Genomic DNA, 22,735 nt, shown 5'->3' on the forward strand with positions numbered 1-22,735 from the left:
GGCAGTGCGAATCAGGATACTTTATTTCAGTTGATGGGGTCGGGGTGAAAAGAGAAGTGGGGACAACCCACCCCAGTTTCCCAGCTCCTTGGAAACGGCGTTCTGGCAGAACCCGTGCCCCTCTCAGCTTCAGAGCTCAAGAATCTGGAGAAGAAATAAGAGAAGAGACCATTCCCAGGCGTTCGCAAGCCCAAGCCCCCGGCCCCAGCACCTCCGCCGCAGACCTCAGAGCCCTTACCTCATTTTTTCCGGCAGTCCCCGCAGAAAACTCCTAGGACACCATTCACTAGCTGTATGCCGCACAACACTAGCTCCAGAATTGACACCACCGTCAGCAGCGTGAACAGAGTCAAGTTCCACAAAACCACTTTCGGAGGCTCCAGGCACTGGTCCCACCACGAACTGTTGCCCAGGTAATTCCCACTACGGAGGCAGGGGCCAAGGTAGAAGACTAAGCCAGGGGTCAGTCGTGAAACTCCTCACGCGAGGAAGTGGTAAAGGTATCACGCACACACCCGGTGGGAGGGGCTTCCCTTTAGCTTGGGAATGGGTTTATCCCACTCGGCGGAGGAGTGCGCTCTGGGTCTTGCCCTATGTTTGGGAAGACAAAGCCTGGGATTTTTCTTTTGGAATCGGGAGGTTTTCTGAGGTGTTGGGCGAGGAAGGTCGGCTGGGGTATTGAGAGTCAGATCTGGCCTTACTTGCTATTTTCGAAGGGGTAGCTCCACGTGTTAGGTAGCTCTGTCAGGCATTTGGGCCCAGTCTCAAGCCCCGATGCAGACACCGAGAGGCAGTAAATGGCCCCGATAGCCCCGGTAGCCGAACAGAAGACGGACCTCAGCATCTGGAAAGCAGGGCACAGAGATCTGAAACTAGAGGGGCCTTGGGAGTCCGTTTAGTGACTAAATGACTAAATTTTAGTCCAATCCTTTCATTTTGCAAATTAGGATGTGAGGGCAGAGCAGTAAAGTGACCCAAGATGATATCCAGGTATTAAGTGACAGAGACCACTTTCAGACTCATATCCTTTGCTTTCAAATCCAATACTCTTTCCACGGTTTGGAAGTGCAGAGGCTCAGTGATCCCTTGCCCCACCCTCCCCAGGGTAGCACCCCTCCCCTGGGAGCATTACTGCTTCCAGCCTAAACCCTACCTCCACAGCCTCCACTGACTTATTCCCTATTTAAAAATACACCTCCCTAGCCTGTAGGGCACAAAATTAAGAATTAATCCCTGTGGGTTTCCAGGGAAGTGTAGTACTCTTGTCTTCTGGAGGAAGGGAGATATGTTGACTCTTGGAGCTAGAAGGGACCTTGAAGACTATCTAGTGAAATTCTTTCATTTTACAGAAGAGGAAACTGAGGCCCAAAGAGAAGAAATGTCTTCTCCAGGGCCATATATGGGGAGTTAAAGGGACTAAAACATTTGTCCTGCTTCCCAAGAACAGTGTACTTACTTTCCAATTACTTAAGAGATCACGTATTCAAAGGAGGCAGCAATGCTATCCTTGACCTAGCATTGATAAGGAGGGGATTCAGGACATTTTGGGGTTCAGCCTGTCTGACTAGCTATGTGACCTTGGACAAGTCAGATTGCAGGAAGGGATCTTAAAGCTCATCATTCACTAGGCCTAACCAGGTGCCAAGAGCACATTCCCCCCACAGCATGTCTTCTAACAGCACCCCAAAGCCATCTCTGGGTGAAGCAAAGGAAGTGGTGCTTAATCACCATGTATTTACTGATTCAGCTTCTAAATACTGATGATACAACTGTGCTAACCAGGATCTCCTACAAATATATCGTTTGATTTCAACTGGGCCCTCACTGCTGTGTGGCAGTCCATCTATTCTTTGAGTGACTCCATCACACACTGCCTCCCTAGAAGAACTATTCCAGATCTTCTCTTTTCTTCTTACATGCTAGCTATTATTATATCTCCCTCTCACCCTCTGTATCCTCTAGCAGAGGTCAGCCACTCCTACTTTACTGAGAAAATAGGTCATGAGATCCCCCTTCTTTATTAAAATACCTCTATATAACCACTACCATGCACATTCTCTCCTCCTTTGAACCAGGCTCTGATAAAGCAGTCATTCTTCTTGTCAAAGACAAGTCCTACAATTGTGTCCTTTACTTCATTCTCCAATGTCCCTTTTGGTAGCTTGTCTCTTTCTCATTATGTCTTGTTCTCATTTTCAATCTCCAGTTATCACTGGCCGCTTCTCTTCGACCTAAAAACATACCCAGGTTCATCTTCCCCCATCCTTAAAAACAAACCTTTCACTGGACCCTGTCATTGCCTCAAACAATAGTCCCATGTGTTACCTCTCTTTTACAGCCAAACTTCTTTATTTGGGGGAGGGGAAGCTATATAGCCTTACCTCCTACTCATTTCTCAACTCCTTCAACCTGGCTCCTGAACCCTTTGATTAAATGTGCTCTTTCAACAGAGTCAAGAAAATATATAGTGACTATAGCTACATAAATGGACACAAAATAATTGATGGATTTTGTGAAATTTTAAAAAAAACAAGCTTGGCCCCAAAGAAAAGATATGAGAAGATACTTCCCCCACTTCTTTGCAGAGCTGGGAGATCTAAGGGTATGGAACTTTGAAACTGCTCTCTTCAGGGTCACCAACAATTTCTTAGTTGCTAACCATACATACTCAGTTGACTGCCAAGTCTTATAGATTTTACCTCTGAAACATCTTTTCCATCAGTCCCCTTCTCTCCATGGACAAGGGCACTACCCTAGAGCAGACTTTTTATTGCTTTTATCTGGATCATCATGCCAGACTCCTAATTGGTGTCCTTGCCTTAAATGTCTTCCTTCTCCAATGCATTCCCTGCATGGTACCAAAATCATCTTCCTAAGCATTCTTCCTGCCTCAAGTGTCTTCTCTCTCCCATTCCTCCTCCACACAGTTGCCAAAATCATCTTCCTAAGGCACAGGTCTGACCATGTTATTTCTATAATCAAAAGTCTTCCATGGCTGTTTATTGCCTCTTGGATAAAACACAAACCTCTCAGCCTGGCATTTAAAAGTCCTTTACTTTTGGCTCCAGCTTTCTCTTCCAGGTTTATTTCAGATTGCCAACTTTTATACAATCTATATTCCAGCCAATCCATTCCATTTACTGCTCCTGGGCCTTGGCACAAGCTTTTTCCAGTACACCTCTCTACTCCTCATCCCTATTCCAGTAGCTGGAATGAATGCAGTCAATTTATCAACAATCAATTCCATTCAGCAAGCACTGATTAAATGCCCACTTTGTGCAAAGCACTGTGCTAGGCACTGGGAACACAAAGACAGATGAAAGCAAAATTGAGTCCTCAAGGAGCTTATATTCTGCTGAAGGGAATAGTGTATTACACAGTTATGTAAATGCCAAATATCTATAAAGTTATTTGGAAATAGGAGGAGAATGTTAAAAACTGAGGAGGGGAATCAGCTAAGGCTTGTGTTAAGAGCTGTCATGTGGGCTGAGCCTCGAGGGGAGTTCAGGATTCCAAGAAGCAGAGGGTTATTAATAAATGTTTGCTGAATGACTTATGTGGAAAAGTTTAATATGACTGTACATGTATAGCCTGCGTCAGATTGCTTGCTGTCTTGGGGAGGGGGTAGGAAGGAGGGGAGAGGGGAAGGGAGAAAAAAATGTGGAACTCAAAAATCTTATAAAAGTGAATGTTGAAAACTATCTTTACATGTAATTGGAAAAAAAGCAAAATACTACTAAGTGAAAAAAATGCTTGCTACAAAGTAAATAAATAAACAAATGCTAGTTGTTTGATTGAGTACATTCCAGCCAAGGGAGAAAAACAGCTTGTTACAAAGGGCCCAGAAACAGGAAATGGAATTCTGAGTTCCCAGAGAACAGCCAGTCAGATTGATTGGCTTGAACTTAGATTGTGTAAAAGAGAAATAAGTCTGAAGGAAAAGCTACAACCAAATTGTGAAGGACTTTTAAATATCAGGCAGAGAAGTTTCTGTTTTATCCAAGAGGCAATAAAAAGCCACTAAAGATTTTTGATCATAGAAAGGACATGGTCAGACCTGTGTTTTAGGAAGATGATTTTGACAACTGTGTGGAAGATGAATAGGAGAGAGAAGATACTTAAGGCAGGAAGGTTAATGTAATAGTTGTCCAGGCCTTGGCAAACTATGGAATCCAGCATGTGGCCTCATTTTATGCAGCCTAAGAGCTGAGAATGCTTTTTATATTTTTAAACACATTTTTATTTAATTTGAAAATATGTAAACCATTCATAGTTCTCTAGTCATACAAACAGGAGGCAGGCAGATTTGGCCCTCCGGTCATAGTTTGCTAACGGCTGCTATTGTAAAAGGTGATAAGGACCTCAACTAGAGAGTTAATGGAGAGAAAAGAACTGACAGAAGAGATGGACAGATGTTTTAGATGTAGAATCTGTAAGACTTGTCAACTGATTGGACAGGGAGTTGAAAGAGAAGGAAGACCCCAGGCTAACTGTGAGGTTGCAAATCTGGATGACTTTAAGGATAGATTTGACAAGCAGAGAAATTAGGAAGAAGACAAGGGTTTAGGGAGAAAGATAATGAGTTCTGTTTTGTGTTTGTTTGAGTACTGAGCTTGAGATGCCAGTGGGACATCCAGGTGGAGATATCCAGGAAGCAGCTGGTGATACAAAACTGGAGAAACATGGGCTAGATGTGTATATTTGGGTGTCGTCTTGGGGGATGATGAGATCAGCAAAAGGGAGAACATAGTGAGTGAGGAGAAGGGAATCCAGCAGGTGGTTGAGAAATCCATGAACCCAATCCCCTTCATTTAACAGGTGAAGAAACTGAGGCAATCTCTCACATTATTGTTATTATCATTATTAATGGCTAGTAGTTGTATAGCACACTAAGGTTTGCAAAGGACTTCACAAATGTTTTCCTAATTTTATCTTCTCTGCACCTCCATTTTCTCACCTATAAAATAGGGATAATTATATCTTACTGGGTTGAAAACCTTAAAGTACCATTTACATGAAAAAGACTAAAGCAGGCCTTGAGGTCACATTTGGCCCTTTAGGTCCTCAAGTTCGCCCAAACTTCATAGAACAAATCTCCTTAATAAAAGGATTTGTTTGTGTGACCTTGGGCAAGCCACTTAACCCCGATTGCCTCACCACAAAAGCAAAAAAAAAATTAAAAATTAAAAAAAAAGAATTTGTTCTGTAAAACTTGGACTTAGTCAAAAGGCCATAAGAAGGCCACACGTGGCCTTTAAGCTGAAGGTTCTCCATCCCTGGGCTAAAGCATTTTTAAAGACTATGGACTCGAGAGCAGGCCCCTGATGTGAGGGGTGGGGGTTCTTAGATGAGTAGTGCGTGCAAAGAGCACCTGATAATGAATAGTGTGTGGGTGTGGGTGTGGGCCTTACCCGACATCGATTTCCACAGCAGCCTGCTCCACAGCACCCTTTGCCCCCAGCTCGAACAGCAGATATTCCAGGACATAGCACCTATAGGAGAAAAGGGAGAGGAATGACTATCAGACCTCTACTCACCAAGACTGAAAACACAGCCAGACAGATTGATAACTGCCAATTTCTATTCCTATTCCCGCCATCTTTTTTTCTTGGTTAGAAATGATGGAAGGGAAAGTGCTGACTTAGGGAAAGGGATAACCTGGATGTCAGCATCTGAGATATGATCGGTGCACATGTTTGTAGGGCTCATCTTGGATTCTGGAATACCCTGAGGATCAGTCCCGGGGTCTCTGCCTTTCTCTCCCTATTTTCTCCTTTGTCAATTCTCCAGGACTTCCATTACTGCTTTATTTATGGATGATTCTCAAACGTACATCTCTAATCTGGATTTCTCTTGCTCTAGACCCATATTTATAGATTCAGAGTTTGTCAAAGAGTTATAAGGAATTATAAAAATAATCCAATTCACCCTCTCTCTCACCCCTTATTTTATAGATGAGGATGACGGGGAACAGAAAGATCAAGTAGCTAGCTCCATTACTTATAGAGCTATTTAGCAGTAGAACTGAGGTTGAAGCCCTGGTCTTCTGATTAGGTTGCATTATCATTTAACTTCACTTTCCTCATCTATAAAATGGGGTATACACACACACATATAGTATTATATATTATATGTATATATGTATGTATATACATATATAATATATAAGAATTACATTTATATATATTTATATATTTTTTGTATGTTGTGAGGAACATACATCGTAAAACTTAAAATGCCAAAGTTCTTTCCCAATTTTTTTTGAACCACTAGCTTTTTGCAACCACATATGTGGCCTATTGTTAACAATCCTCACTGGTGCCCCTCTCCAGAGTCTTTCCATTAGAACCAGAGGGCAACTGGGAAGGAGTACAGCAGGAGAGATGAGGATTAGACCTTGGGAGGAACTTCCTAAATATGAATGAGAGCATACCTGGGACCAGGAGTCAGGGAAGGGGAGCAGGGTGGGTGGAGATGCCTTACCTATACCATTTGAGTGTCTTTAAAACAGACCAGATCACAGGGTTGAGGGTAGATACCTGTGTATCTCAATCTCTCTTCCTGTCCAATTAAAGTTCAAAATAACTTAAATAGGACTAAGGGTGGCTAAGAAGAAGAGGAAAACCAGGAAGGCCTGTTCTCACAAGTCTCCCAACCACCAAAATATCAACATGAGAAGAGAAAGGGTACTGGGCCCAGAGGCAGGACAGAGAGAAAGACCCTTGGCAGGACCATTACTGTCTCTTCCTGGCTCAGTATCACTGTATCTCTCCTTCTCCCTCCCTTCTGCCCTAGCCAATGCTGATTATTGTGCATTGATGACCCCCAACTCATCAGTTACTCTTCCTGTCTCAACACAGACTGGGTAGCCAGGTATTTTCACCACCCCTCCAAATAATAGAGGTAATTGGTAGAGACAGATATACTCCTAGAAAATAGACTGGGGATCCCAGGAGAGAAGTTGGTTAGGAAAATGGGGCTCTCCACCTTCAGAAATCTTATTATAATATTGTCATCATTCCACCCCAAATGCCATCTCCTTAGGGACCCAAGCCTCTCCCCTCAAACCCCTAACTCCAGATCTATCCCTGTTTCCACTATATGTCTTACCATAATGCCCCCGCCAATAAAGCCTGCTGAGAGCTTCACATGCAGGCTGAGATGTTCAGTCCATTTGGTCTCGCCATTGGGCACCAGGAGGAGGATGTTGGCCACTATGCAGATGAGGGACATTGGGATGAGGCTGAGCCCAACACATCGAGCACACTTTCCTGTACACATGATCAGTGGAGGACAGGCACCTGCTGAAGAAGAGGGGAAGAGGGAGAACAAGAAATATAGAAAAGCAGAGAGAGTTGAGGGAAGAGAAAGTGATTGTGGTATCTCAGGAGTAGGGAGCCTGCTGCAAGGGACAAAGGGCAGGTGGGAGGTGTGGCAGAAACCTAGAACCAGAAAAGATCAATAAGGGAGAGACATAAAAGGGTGATGACATTTGTGGCTCTGTGTGGGGCAAGAGGGAGAGGATGTCGGAGAAGGGGGAGGCTGACCGTCAAAGAGGAAGTTGTCAAGGCCAATAACTGCAGTCACTTGCTTTGCATTGCTCCAAAACCCCTCCACAAGTTTTCTGAAGACCTTTTCCAGGCAGAGAAATCCCAAGTTCTCCCAGTTTTCCTCCATTCTCCTGAGACCAGGGCACTCCCTTTGAGATTGGAAAACTATCCCAGGAGGAAAGAAAAATAGCAGACAGAGAAAGCATGGCTAAAGCTCAGGGACTGGGTTTTCTCACAGAATGGACCATGCATCCCCTGAGGGATACATGGAAAAATGTCGAGCTTCTCTTTCATTTTCTTTCCCCTTTCAGAGACAGAAGACCACAGTGAGAAACCACTTCCTCCTCCTTAGAGCAGGAATGGTGTAGGACTGAGACTGAAGCATAGCAGAAATTATGGAAAGAACCCTTGAATTAGATGTCTTAGATACCATAAACTGAACATGTCCAAATCTGAACTCATTATCTTTCCCCCCAAAATCCTCTTCTTTTCCCAACTTGCCTATTACTATTGAGGGTGCCTCCACCTTCTCAGTCACCCAGGCCTTCCAAGTGTCATCTACAACTTGTCACTCTCACATCCCACATCATATCCAATCTGTTGCCAAGGCCTGTCAATTTTTACCTTTGTGTCATCTCTCCCACATATTCCTTTTCCTTCTGACACTGCCATCACACTGGTGCAGGCCCTCATCGCCTCACTCCTAGACTATTGATTGGTGTCCCTGCCACCAGTCTCTCTCCATTTGAGTCATCTTCCACTCATCTGTTAAAGGCATCTTCCTAAATTTGAAGATCTGACCATGTCACACCCACCCCTAGCCTCCAATGGCTCCTTATCACCTCTAGGATCAAATATAAAACCCTCTGTTTAAAGCCCACCCCGACCATTCCAGTATTCTTATACTTTACATTGAGCTCCAAATCTTCTTTGATCCAGTAACATTGGCCTCCTTGCTATTTCTCAAACAAGGCACTCCATCTCCTGGCTATGAGAGTTTTCACTGGCTGTCCCCCATGCCCAGATGGCTCTCCTCATCTCCACCTTTTGGCTTCTGTAGCTTCCCTCTAGCTAAAATCCCACATTCTACAGAAAGCTTTTCCCGATCTTTCTTAACTCTAATGCCTGCTCTCTGTTGGATTATTCCACATTTATCCTGTATATAGTTTTTGTACATAGTTGTTCACATGTTGGCACTGTCTTTTACCTTTCTTTGTATTCCCAGAAATTAGCATAATGCTTGGTATATAGTAGGAACTTGATAAATGTTTGACTGATTGAATCAGAGGACTAGACTGGGTAGGACCTGAACCTTACTGGGAATTGAGAGAGATCTGAGTACTACTGTGAAAGTCTAGGTGTTAGCCAGGATAGGATAGAAGATCCTCATGGATCTTCCTCCCCACTGTCACCTTCCTAAATTACCTATAGACATATTCAGTTTTTCCATAATTCTAAGATTAAAAAAAGTAATAATAAAAAATTTTAAATTAAAATTTTAAATTAAAAAAAATTAAATCACCTTCCCTTGTTCCTTCTACCCTATTCACCTACTGCCCCATTTCTCTCCCCCTCTTTATTACTTAATTACTTTATTACTTAAGAGTCATCTTCACACTAAGTTGCCACTTCCTCATTGTCTACTGCCTGAATTACTTTCAGTCTGACTTCTAGACTTAATCTTCTAAATGCCAAATTCAATGACAGCTTCTGAATCTTCACTCTTCTTGATGACTTCTTAAAAAAAATCTAACACTTGCTGACTATCTGCTGGCAGCTTGGTGGCACAATGGATATAGTGTTGAACTTGAAGTCTGAAAGTCCAGAGTTCAAATTTTACCTTATACTTAGCTGTATGACTCTGAGTTAGTCACTTAATCTTTCAGCCTCAGTTTCCTCTTTTGTAAAATGGGGATAATAGCTCCCATGGTACAGGATTATTGTGAGGGCAAATGAGATAGTATCTGTAAAGAACTTGTTAACTATGTTAATACTAGAATAAAAGAAAAATATTAATATTTTACTATGTATTTTAAGTACAAGTCTACCAAACTATTAAATGTATTCAGCTAATATCCAAGCATTTTTAGTTCGGAAAGAGATGTCTAGACTGTCATAGTTTTCCCATTCCCTCCAACATGTATCTCTATCCCAAGAAATTTTAGGCAACATTTATAGAAATCTTCAACAAGAAAATCACAATATCTAAAAATTCAGTCTGGGGTTAACTTTCCAGAATAGTTGAGTAACAAATTCACTATCTGATTCCTTCCTTGACTATTCCTCTCAAGGAATCAGTGGGACTCCTCCCAGAGATCAGTATTGAGAATCTTTTCTGAACAACAGGAGAAGGAGCTTTCCTTCAAATGGAAGAGGGCACTTCTCCTGGCAATAAAGAACACAAGAGGCCATCTTTGTTTAAACCAGTTACTGTCTTTTAAACCATTGGCTTCCCTTTTGTCTCAGTCTATCTCTTACTTTTTCAAGGAACCTTTCCAAGGAGCCTGGAAAGGGTGTTTTAGACTAGAGAAAATATTGCTTAATATTTTCAGTTTTACTTAAAAAACGAAACAAAACACTTTTTAGACCATAATGGAAAATGCTATCTACAGCCAGAGAAAGAACTATGGAGTCTGAATGCAGACTGAAGCATACTATTTTCCTTTTTCTGATTTTTTTTTCTTCGTGGTTTTTCCCTTTTGTTCTGTTTCTTCTTTCACAACATGACTAATGTAGAACTATGTTTAACGTGATTGCCCTACATAGGGCATACCAGCATCAGATTGTTTGCCGTTTTGGAAGGGGGGAGGCAGAAAAATGTGGAACTTAAAATCTTACAAAAAATGAATATTGAAAATTATCTTTACATGTAATTGGAAAAAGTAAAATTCTATTAATTTTTTTTTAAAAAAACCTTTCAAATATGCTTCCACACTTGCTATTTGAGTATTTTCTACTCTCCTGGCATCAGTTACTTTTTCCCCTTCCTGTCTATTTTCTGTCCCCTTTATTGCCTCCTCATCTACTTCCCAACCTTTTAAAGTAGATGTTCCCTAAAGTTAAGTCCCTTATCCTCATCTCTTCAGAGAACAGCTATATTGTCTCTCTTGGTAAGCTCATTTGAAACTTAATTTAACTTGAAGTACATGCTCCCAAATCTGTATCTTCAGTTCTGGTAAGTCTTCTAAGTTCCAGACCTACTTTGTCAGAAGGACACAGCACATCGAGATTTATAAAACATTTTTAGTTTGACACTTGTGACCTTGACCTCCTAGCTGGGCCCCTTTGGGTTTGGCTGTTGCTCAAGTGCTGTCTTCCTTAAAATTACAAAAAGATGGTTTGTTCCTCTTCATTATTGAATGAAAGGGCTCAATACCTGAATTGCCCACCAGATGGCGCTTTGTTTGAGCTTCCAGCCCGTGTTTGTCAAGGGATGTCTTTCTTAAACCTATAGAAAGACAGCTTGTCAGTCAATTATTGAATGAGTTCAATATCTGAATTGTCCACCAGATGGTGATCTGCTTGAGCCCAGGTTGGTCAGAGGAGGGTCCAGACTCAAAGATGGGACCTGACCTCGTGCCAAGAGGTCACCGAATGGCTCTGGACAGGTGCCAACTAGCAGCTTCTGTCACTCACTACTCAGTGCTGGGTCCCAGATCCACCGGGGGACCTGTGAAGGGTTCTGCTGCTGAGGGTTGGTAGTTGAGGGCAAGGAGTGGTCATTGGCCCTAGGCTGTGAACTGATGGAATGACAACAACAACAAACATTTATATGGAACCTACCACACTCCATGCATTGTGCTAAACATTTTTCAAATATTATGTCATTTGATCCTTGAAACAACCCTATATGATATATGCTATTATTATCCTCATTTTACAGTTTAGGAAACAGAGGCAAAAAGAGATTGGCTTGCCCAGGGTCACACAACTAATAAGCATCTGAGGCTAGATTTGAACTCATGCCTTCTTGACTCCAGGCCCAGCTATCTAGCCACTATCTAGTCTAGTTGCATACAGTTAGGTGACTCTGACCCTGGGAGCTGAGTAGGGTCTCAGTTTCAGAGGCCCCTCCCCCCCAGCCTAGTCTGAAGTCATCAGCAGAATAACTCAGACAGGAACTCTAGAACAAAGGGGAACTTTCATTTCTCTACCATACCCCTCCTTTCTCTATCTCTCCCTCCTCCTCCTTTTAGCTTTCTTTTGTGTTCTGTTTTCCTCCATTAGAATATAAGCTCCTTGAGGTAAGGCACTTACCTCTTGCCTTTCTTTGTACCCCCCAGTCTTGACTAGGTGCCAGTCATTTAGTAAGAACTTAATATTTATTGACTGATCCATTGTTCTTCTGAACCTTCACAGCTTTCCAGAAGACTAGAATTCCAGAAGACTGAATTCCAACTAGGACAAGTCCATTGCTCAGACCCAAACCCAGGAGCTGAGATTACGGAGTTCACACCAAGAAAACAGAACTCATATTTCGCTGTGGTTTCACTTTGGGATTACTAAAAGTTTGAAGATCCCCAGCATGAGCTGTCTTTGAGATCCTGGAGCAACACAACTATAGATGCATGTCCCTATTACCTAAAATGTCCCTATCACCTATTTGGGAGTAGTGTGCAGAGGAGAAATGGCACAAATGTGTATATTCTGGTTGGCCGACTATGCGGTTGGGAGCAGCCTCTTTGGCTTGCCTGTGTAGCCAGAACTGTCTGTCTTTAAAATTATCTGATTGGGGCAGAATGCCTGTATCTCTTTTCCTCTCCTGTCCTCTCCTCTCTCTCAGTGACCCTCGGGCCACTTACCTTCTCCCCTGCATCGCCCCTCCAAGCCATGGCTCTGAGAAACAGACTTGGAGTTTTGGCCTTTCATTGGTCATTTTCACATCTATGTGTAGGGAGTAAAGTGTGTGTGGGGGGGGTGGCTGGGTGGAGGAAAGTTAGGTTTGGGTTAGCTCACATAATTGGGGTGTGCTATACAAATGAGGAAAGAGGAGGGGACTGGGAGACATGAATTTCACTTTCATATGAACTGGCCAAAAGAAAAAAGAATACACATAGAGATCGGTACAGAAATACACGGTACTTGACAGGGAAAATAGAAGGGAAAGGGGATAAAGGAAAGGTTAATAAGACCGAGAGTAGATTAGAGGAGATCACTCCTCAACAGAACAATGGAGGATCACAAAGAGGGGTTTAAAAGGAAAGAAAGGGTAAAATCCTGCAAATGGGGCCTTTTTTTCTGTCTTCTGACTTTGTACTTTGTCTTCAAGTTTTTTTAGCTTAATCTATTTGAAGGCAACCCTATTCCCACCTGTTTTCTTCCCCTCTTCTTTATTCACTTCTCCCCTTTGTCACTCCTTTCCCTAGTTTTGGAGTTTTGCTTACCATTCCATTTTCTTTCTTCACTTTATTTAAGTATCTAATTCTTTTTTTCCCCCTTTCAGTTAAGTAGTTGAGGAAAACCTCTACTTTTCCTCCTTTTCAACTTGTTTTGTTTGTTAGTTTTGTATTTAATTTCTTGCACCTCTTTCTAAAAAGAGTTTCTTTGCTTCATTCTTTTCAATATTTTGTCTATTCCAGACTTTTATTCTTTGATTCACAGCCCTTATACTTATTCATCTTTCTTTAGCCTCTGTATTAAAGGGGATAATATCTGTAAAGCATTTGATACAGTGCCTGGCACTTAGTAGGCTTGTTATTTTTCCACCCCCCCCCAAGTCCTCTTTTGTGCCTGGAATTCAACCTTCTAAAATGTCTATTTTGAGTTTCATCTTCTAAACAGTTTTGATGTTATTGCTTTGTAATTCCTGCCTTCTGTTCCTCTTTTTTTCTGTTAAGTCATAAATGCCATGAGCAGAGGCTGCAATCCTAGACTTAAACCATGGGCCAGGAGCCATGAGTAGAGAAGATCCAGAGTTGATGAGATTGCCAGCTATTGTGCATCCCAATAGGTTAGGGAGCTGAGAGGAAACTGATTTTCTTATCGATTTACCCCAATTTCTTTTTTTCTTATCTGTCATCTCGAATACACACTTTTCTATGAGCCTGAGAATTCAGCAAGCCTGAAGTAGGGTCTGGAAAATTTCTTTGCCCAGGCCAGCCATTAACCTCAATCTTCTCTGGGCTTCTTTCTCAACCATGTCCCAGTAGCCACCTCATTCAGGGAGATTCCTCTTTCCCTTTCCCGGCAGTTTTCTCAAGCTGGAAAATCACTCTACTCCTTTAGCCTTTTCTTCTGACTGGTCAATTCTTCCTGGAATTTTAGGAAGAGGCCCAAGCCAGACATTCCTTTATTCCTGTCTGGGCTCTGCTCCTGACTCTGGAATTCTTTCTCCCTACTTGGGTACCTTTCTCCTCCTTTTTGGGCTTCTTTTTTATGTATTGTCTTCCCTATTGGAATGTAAGCTCCTTGAGGGTGGGTGTGGCAGGACCAGTTTTTTTGATCATTAAATTTCTCTAGCCTCCAATCTATAGCATGAGTAGGTTTTACAGAAGACAAAGCCGTCGCTGGTACCTGCCTCAGCTTCTCTGATGTAGCTTCTTGCTCATCTAGGGATCTAAGTCCCAGCTCAGAGTTGGGGCCTTTCAGACTTGATAGGCACCAAACCCTGTGTGAGTCACCATACCCTGATCCCCACTAACCAGATGAATTTCCAGATGAACATAAGAGGGGCTGGATTTAGAGAAGTTGTGTGTCACTGTATCCTCGTTGCATATCCTTGTTGTGTTAGGGCAAAGTAAACCTCCTTTTGTAAATGTTCAATGACTTACTAGTACCTCATTTCATTGCAAAGTTGAATCTGAATTGAGAGTCCTTCCTCCAATAGCAGACTGGTCTCAGACACATGACATTTACTAGCTGTGCGACCCCGGGCAAGTCATTTAACCCCAGTTGCCGCACCAAAAAAAAAAAAAGGCAAAAAACAAAACAAAACAAAAACAAACCCCAGAACATTAGCACTAAAGTTTATAGGAAAAGCTCTTTTTGCTTCCTTCCCCAGTCACTGCCCTAACAGTTCTTCCTCTGAAGCAGAATGTGTGGTTAACCATCTCATCAGTGTCCCTAGATCTTTTAAGGGTCTGCCAATTTGTCATATGTTTGGCAGTATATTTACCAAATTTATCATTGGCTTAGGTATGACAGAAGGTTTCTTCTAGATGCCCCATCTCTGTTTTCTCAGATTGAATGTGTAGATTGATAAGTGAGTGAAATGTCATTTGATAAAGATTGATGCCATAGACAAACGCAGAGGATAATTACATCTGTGGTGCTGCCACCTTGAGCTCCCCCCACTCTCTCCTTGGTCTCGGGATGAAACAGATGCTGACAAAATTAGCCAGTTGATGGATACAGTGACTAAGATGGAAATCAGATGTACATCCACAAGGACAGAATTAACCTGGGAAGGTCTGGCCTTGACTAGCTCTAGAGCATCTTCTTTTTTATGGCCATGGAAGCAAAATAAGGGAGCCACACCGCAGACACCAATTTGAAGACAAGGAAACGAAAGAAAATCGTTGAGAGATGGAATAGTGAATAAAATATAGTGAATAAAGTGGTTCCATCTGGAAAGAAAAGGAATCAAGGGAATATAGGCCATGTCAGCCTGATCCAAGAATACAACTAGCAGGACACAAGGAGGGAAACAGAGCTATCTTTTGCTATAACTGTGACCTTGGTCTCTTCTTCCTGCTTTAGGCAGAACTTCAACAAGTTAGAGGATCTGGGCTTCTCATTGGTGTTCTAGAAATGTTCACGGAACAGTAATGGTTAGTGGCAGTGTCTGCATTGGGAGCAAAGGTCAAACTAGATTCACTGAGAAAAAGAAGCTTCAAGACTCCTGGAGACCAATGGAAAACTATACCATACCTAAGGGGAATATCAGGAGGACTCAACATACAAAAGAAGAAAAGGACTTCTATCCAACTAGGAGTTGCATGTACTCTCAAAACATTAATCTACCTTCCCCTTCACTCCGTATGTATTCTTGGGAGACTATAACTTGGACTTTTGGTGGTTTTGGGGTGGAGGGAGATGTTCATACCAATTGATCTTACTATACCACCTGTTGGTGGTAGCTCTAATGCCAACACTTTCTTAGTTCAGTTCCAATTTTGGGATGAAATGAGGCATTCATGTCATTGGACAGAAAGGATATGCAATAAGGATACAGCGGCACTTATCTTTAGCTTTGGTAGATGCAGCCTCCCTTACCTCATCATGGAAACAGTCTGATCAGTAGATCACCCCATGGTGGCAAGGCCCAAAGGATCTTCTATAGGAACTTACACCATTCAAATGCTTGTAGGGCTTTTACTGGACAGTCTTTCTGGCAAGGGAAAGGAGCAGAAGAAAAAAAATGAAACAAAGCAAAAAAAAATTGTGAAGATCAAAATCCAGAAATCCTAGGCTTTTCCTCTATCCTTCAGTTTCAAGTCTGTCTGGATCATTTGATAAGTAATGCCAGATCTTTGCAGTTCATGATTGATCTCCTAATATAAGGTGGTAACAATGAACCAGAAGAGCTCCAGGAAGATCACCACGATGATGTGGTGACTGATCTAGAGCCAGATATCCTGGAGAATGAAGTCAAGTAAACCCTAGGAGGCATTGCTAACAAGTCTAGTGGATGTGACGGAATTCCAGCTGGGCTATTTAAAATCTTGAAAGATGATTCTGTCAAAGTGCTGCACTCAATATGCCATCAAATTTGGAAAACTCAACAGTGGTCACTGGATTGGAAAAGATGGTTTATATCTCAGTCCTAAAGAAGGGCAATGCTAGAGAATGTTCAAATTACCAAACAATTGCATTCATTTCACACTCCAGCAAGGTTATGTTTAATAGGCTTGTGAATTGAGAATTGCCAGAAGGGCAGGCTGGTTTTTGAAGAGGCAGAAGAACTAGGGACCAAATTGTCAACATTCATTGGATGATAGAGAAAGCAAGGGAGTTCCAGAAAAAAACATATACTTCTGCTTCATTGACTACACTAAAGCTTTTGACTGTGTGGATCACAACAAAATGTGGCAAGTCCTCAAAGATGGAAGTGCTAGATCATCTTACTTGTCTTCTGAGGAACCTGTAAGTGGGCCAAGAAACAACAGTTAGAACCAAACATGGAACAACTGATTGGTTTAAGATTGGAAAAGGAGTATGACAAAGCTATATATATTGTCACCTTCTATGCAGAGAACATAATATGAAATGCCAGGCTGGATGAATCAAAAGCTGGAATTAAGGTTATCAGAGAAATATCAATCATCTCAGTTATATATCAAATACCACTCTGTTGGCAGAAAGTGAAGAGGAATTAAGAAGTCTCTTGATGAGGGTTAAAGCTGGCTTGAAGCTTACCATCAAAAGAACTAAGATCTTGGCAACTGGCCCCATCATTGGCAAATAGGAGGAGAAGAAACGGAAGCAATGTCAAATTTTATGTTCTCGGGCTCAAAGATCACTTTTGATTGGTGACTGCCGCTGTGAAATTAAAAGCACTTGCTCCTTGGAAGGAAAGCTATGGCAAATCTGGACAGCATACTAAAAAGCAGAGACATCACCTTGCCAATGGAGGTCCATATAGTCAAACCTATAGTTTTTCCAGTAGCAATCTATGGCTGTGAGAGTTGGAATATTAGGAAAGCTGAGCACTGGAGAACTGATGCTTTTGAACTATGATGCTGGAGAAGACTTTCAAGAGTCCGTTAGACAGCAAAGAGATAAAGCAGTCAATACTTAAAATAAATTAATTCAGGCTATTCCCTGAAAGGTCAAATATTGAAGCTGAAGCTGAAATGCTTTGGCCATGTAATGAGAAGATGGGACTCATTGGAAATGACTCTGATGTTGGGAAAGATTGAAGGCAAAAGGAAAAGGGGATAGCAGAAGATGAGATGGATAGGAAGTGTCATGGAAACAACAAACATGAACTTGGACAGATAAAAGAGCCTAGTGTCCTATGGTCCATTGAGTCATGAGAAGTTGGATGCAACTGAACAAAAACAAGTACCAGGAACCACTTGCCAGGACCCCCACCCCTGGGATTTAATGGTGAAACCTGGTTTTGTATACCCCTCTCATCTCAGGCAGAGACATCAGTAAACCAAACAAAATGACATTCAGGAGTAAGATCCACATAGGCGTGGTGGCAAAGAATTGGAAATTGAGAGGATGCCCATAAATTGGTGAATGGCTGAGCAAGTTGTGGTATATGAATGTAATGGAATACTATTGTGCTGTAAGAAATGATGAACAGGCTGACTTCAGAAAAATCTGGAAAGACTTGTATGGTCTGATGCTGAGTGAAGTGAGCAGAACCAAGAGAAAGTTGTACACGATAACAACCACATGGTGCGATGACTAATGTTGATAAATTTAACCCTTCCCAGCAATACAAGGATCTAAGACATCTCCAAAGGCCTCATGATGGAAAAGCCTATCCACATCCAAAGAAAGAACTATGGAATTTAAATGCAGATCGAAGCATACTATTTGCTATTTTTTTCTCTTCTGTTGAGTTTTATTTCCTCTTTATGGTGGTTCCTCCTATTGGTTCTAATTCTTACTTACAACATCACTAATATGAAAATGTTTTATAGGAATGTATATGTATAGCCTATATCAGATTGTGTGCTGTCTTGGTGAGGGTGGTGAGGAGAGAGGAGGAGAAAAATTTTAAATTCAAAAGCATATGGAAGTGATTGATGATAAATCAAAATAAATTAATTTTTTAAAAAAAGATCCACATAGGCAGGAGCTGAGGGCTTGGGCTGGAGCCTTCAATCTGTAGTAGTCACCACCTGTTTATTAAGGGCCCAGGTGGCCTTGAGTATACTATTTCCATTTGATAATAGAGACCTCTTGCATCCTACTCACCTTGTTTGAGAGAGCCCATCTTGTATTATCCAACTCATAATAGGCAACTTTGGGTGAAGGGTGATAGTAGGAACTTGTATCACCTGCTTAGTAGCAACTAGGATCCAGTAGCAAGAGAACAACTGATTTTCAAAAATATTATAATGGTGGCGGCTTTGGGTAGTTTTTGGCTCCAGAAACCTTATGGTCATTTGGTCTGGCCACCCCTAGGTGTCTGCCAAAATCCACTCTGCCAATGTCAGAAGCCTTTTCTGAACTATGTCTGGAATCATCTGGGTTTCTGCATCTATTGTATTCCCAAGAACTTTATTGAGTGGGCTGGATACTGGATTTTTGTGGTTAATTTCCTACTCTTTGTCACTCATATGAGTCACTATTCAATCCAGGGTCTCAGCCATTGTTGCCTCATCTGGCCCAGTCAACATTTTAGCATCAGCGTAGTTATGCCCACAAATACCTTTAGGAAGGGAAGTCTCTTTTAAGTCTTTGCCTGTCAGGCTGTGGCAGTATCGGAGCAAGTACAGATAGCCCTGGGGAAGGACAATGAAAGTATGCTGGACTCTTTCCCAGCTGAAATCAAACTGATCCTGACTAATCTCAGCCACAGGAATAGAGGAGGCATTGGCAAGGGTGATATCCCAATACCACGCACCCTAGGTCTGGGATACCTAGTTACCACATTGCCAAGATCAGGAACAGCTGTAGCAGTGGGCATGATGACTTTGTGTAGCTTCCTGCAGTCTACTCTAAGCTGCCAGGTGCCATCTGCCTTTGGTATGTGAAGTGCTCCAGCTTTCTTCATCTTTATCACCAGAGAGGAAGTAGCTTTTACCCCTCTCTCAGGATCCAGTATTGTTTGGCATTAGCCATATAGGATGGTTTGGGTAGCTCCGAGGGGTGCCATTTGGTCCTACCCACAATAACCCATATGGAGCTTGCCAAAAGGTCCTGAAAGGTTACTGACTTCCAAGAACTCATTATGTTCATTCCCACATATATACTCCTTCTGATCAGCCACAACTGTGATCCACACAGGGGGTCTTCCACTGGAGGAGGGATGCCTCTCCCCTCAGTGATCTGCCTCTCAAAACTTCCCAATGGAAATTAGAGTGTTTTTACATGTTAGTTTAGGGTCCTCTGGTATTACAGTAACCCAGCTGCTGGTGTCCAGCAGCAAATCATATATTTGACATGCCACCACTCTCTGTCATCACAACTGTGGCATATGGCCTTGAGATCCCTTGAGGTCTTACAACTATGATGATCCTTGGCTCAGGGAAACCCTGGCCTTGGCCTGGGGCAGATTCATCTCCAAAATTCCTCAAATCTGAAGAAAGAGATCTGAGTGGCTCAGGACTGCCATTAAGGTTAGGAACCTTAGGGGATACCTTAAATTTAGGAGAGGTGAAGAGCCCTGTGCCTGTCCTGGAATTTCCAGATAAAATTTCACTAGCACCCCCATCAGCTACTAAGAATTGTTTTCTTATCAACCACCTTTCAGAAGCTACACCCGGAGCTCCCTACAGGAGAGGGTTTTATCACCCTCTGACCATCTAGCAGGGTGGTGGATGTAGGGCCTTCTACCACTCTTAGAGCACCCATTGGCACCTATAGCGCTGTTTGCTTTGATGACCACTGCTCTCCCAATTTCTTATTCAAATATCACCAGGCTTGTATGGTTGTGTCCTATAGCTAACGTTTACCTTCATTCTGGTAGGGCTCCACTCAGAAGGTACTCCCGAGGCAGGTCAGATACAGGATATGGCAGGCCATGGAGGAACTGCATAAATCCAATCTATCAAACCTCATTCCCTTCTGGAACTTTACCCCCTCCCCTGCAGATGACTATTGGAAAGCCAGCTTCAACAGGACTCATCCTATGGGGGTCAGGTACAAGTAACTCACCATGTCAGCCACCTAAAAAGAGACAAAAGGCACTCCCTGTCTGGAGCATCTAATTGATTTAGCTAACTCGTAAGTCCTCAGAGAGCTCACTAAGTCTATGAAATTGACAGAATCTCTGAATTGGCTTTATTAAATCACACCCTCAAGAGCCGTTGCTCTGATGACTCATCAGGTTGCTGTTTGAAGTTTTCTTATAACCCTGTAGTAAAAGCTGGCCCACCCTGTACTCCCCAAAGGAGAAAATAACACTCTGAGTTATACTAATAGAGTAAGCATGGAGTACCACAGATGAAATTCCTAAGTCTCTTCCTTACTTCCACTGGGCAATATGTATGTTTATATAATAGCCCTGGAGAGTGGGCAGGGGAGGAGGGAGAATCTGTAAAGACAATTTATCACAAGCTCTTATTGCTCAAGAATTAGTCAGATTCCATGATGGACAAGAGGAAAGAACTAATGAACGATTAGCTTAGTGGACTCTACGGTAAAAGAGACAGCCCACCAATTGTACAGAGTATTTGAACTAGATAATGGCTACAAAAGTGATGTTTCAAAAGCATGAAGATTTTGTATATTGTAACACTAACAACTTTGCCTGGAGATAGAGGACCCAGAGGAACCAGAGGAAGCACCTTTCCTGCCTAGAATTTCAGCTTTAGAGACTCCTAGGTTACAGAGCCTAGAAATGCTCAGAGTGAGTTAAGGTCAGGTTTAGGAATGTAGGCAACTAGATTTGATGGTGGTGATTGATGTTGATAAGTCTTCGCCATCAACTAGGGGCAGAAAAGTTTCCCAGTCATAAGGGAGCTAAATCTCTCCCTATCTTTGGCCCTAATAACATGTTACAGGAAAGGCTACACATGTATCAAGATGACAATACTAATGTTTGTCCTTGTGACGTTTCTTGCATACAATTGCATATATAGTTGCAAATGTTATTAACTTCACGTTTCTCAGTTACGCTTCTGTTTTTTTTTTTGCAGTTCATGTTTATTTGCTAATGTGCTAGTATCATAGATTTACTATTGCTATTTTTAGCTGTGCAGTTCTAAGTGTTTGTTTATTTTCATATACGCCGATGTGCATACATGCTTTTTGATACTATTTAGGCCTGTTAATGATGTTATTGACAGCTGTGCTTTTTTAAAAAAATGTATGACTTCTTGCTTTTGTACTGTATCTATGCATGCACACTCATGATGTCAAAATGTAATACATTGTGGAAGCATAATAAAAACCTTTTTAGTTTAACTAAAAATATCAAGAAGTAGTATTTTCCCTCACCTAAAACAATTTGTAGATTTTTCCCTTTAGGAAAGTGGGTAGAACAAAAGGCCCTTCTTAAGGAAATGGATTATGAGAGATAACCAGTCCCAACTCTTGCTTTGTTCTGTGCCTTGCCCACGCCTTGATACAACCAAGGGAAATGTACTTTTCTATTATTCAGAAAGGATTGCAATATTGATCTCAGGAGATCAATATTGATCTCAGGGAGGAAATTCCCTTTCATTCTTTGAGGGGAGTGATCAAGAGAGGAACTGAGCTGTTCTAGTTGAAGATTAAATTATTTTTCTGGAATGTTAACCCCAAACTGTATTTTCCTTGTTCAAGATTCCTATGGGTGCAGCTAGGTGGAGCAGTGAAGACAGCTCTGGCTTTGGAGTCTGGAGGACCTGAGTTCAAATCCAGCCTCAGACACTTAATACTTACTAGCTTTGTGACCCTAGGCAAGTCACTTAACCCTGATCACCTCACCAAAAAGCAGAAAAAAAAAGATTCTTATGTCATCTCAAATTTCTTGGGCATGGAAAGGCCTAGTAGAGTTTGGACATTTCTCTCTCCAAGTTAGAAATGCTTATATATTAGATTAATATTTAATAAAAATTTACTTTGGCAGACTTGTGCCTAAAATGAAGTATTCATATTTTTCTTTGACAATGCCCTGCATGTAACAGACATGATGCTTTGAATTTTGCTATGTCTGCTGAAGGGGCAGCTGGGTGGTACAGTGGATAGAGCACCAGGCCTGGAGTCAAGAAAATCTGAATTCAAATTTGGCCTTGGACACTTACTAGCTGTGTGACTTTGGGCAAGTCACTTAACCCCTATTTGCCTCAGTTTCTCTTCTGTAAAATGAGGACACACTGAAGAAGGAAATGGCAAACCACACCAGTATCTTTCCCAAGAAAATCCTAATGATCATGTCCACGAGGTCATGTAGAGTCAGACAAGATTGAACAACAATAACATCTGCTGAATGTAACAACATACATTTGATGTAAATGGAGTGATTACCATTGATGTCAGGCTAATAATCCTTGTCATTTTAAGAGATGTTTATTTTGATGCCCCATCCTCTGACTTCAAATTTGGCATATTTTCTACTGTACCATAAAACCTCTAGA

General features: G+C 41.9%; 2 protein-coding genes across 2 annotated transcripts in view; both read right to left on the bottom strand.

The window, feature by feature from the left end:
• The window catches only part of TM4SF5 (transmembrane 4 L six family member 5), a 24,902-nt gene continuing 2,167 nt past the window's right edge, over positions 1–22,735 (bottom strand). Inside the window, exons 2-7 of the mRNA XM_020966457.2 lie at positions 7,548–7,715; positions 7,111–7,301; positions 5,412–5,492; positions 702–844; positions 239–423; positions 1–144 (exon numbers count right to left, since the gene is read on the bottom strand). Of these exons, the coding sequence (XP_020822116.1) occupies positions 240–423; positions 702–844; positions 5,412–5,492; positions 7,111–7,301; positions 7,548–7,677 (729 nt within the window). The 5' untranslated portion in view covers positions 7,678–7,715 and the 3' untranslated portion in view covers positions 1–144; position 239. The remainder of the gene's footprint in view (positions 145–238; positions 424–701; positions 845–5,411; positions 5,493–7,110; positions 7,302–7,547; positions 7,716–22,735) is intronic.
• ZMYND15 (zinc finger MYND-type containing 15) overlaps positions 16,383–22,735 on the bottom strand; it is a 17,216-nt gene continuing 10,863 nt past the window's right edge. The window contains exon 15 of the mRNA XM_020966449.2: positions 16,383–16,632. Within this exon, the coding sequence (XP_020822108.1) occupies positions 16,608–16,632 (25 nt within the window). The 3' untranslated portion in view covers positions 16,383–16,607. The remainder of the gene's footprint in view (positions 16,633–22,735) is intronic.

The sequence above is a fragment of the Phascolarctos cinereus genome, unplaced genomic scaffold, assembly GCF_003287225.1.
Source record: "Phascolarctos cinereus isolate Bilbo 61053 unplaced genomic scaffold, phaCin_HiC Scaffold_5;HRSCAF=322, whole genome shotgun sequence".
Classification (NCBI taxonomy): domain Eukaryota; kingdom Metazoa; phylum Chordata; class Mammalia; order Diprotodontia; family Phascolarctidae; genus Phascolarctos; species Phascolarctos cinereus.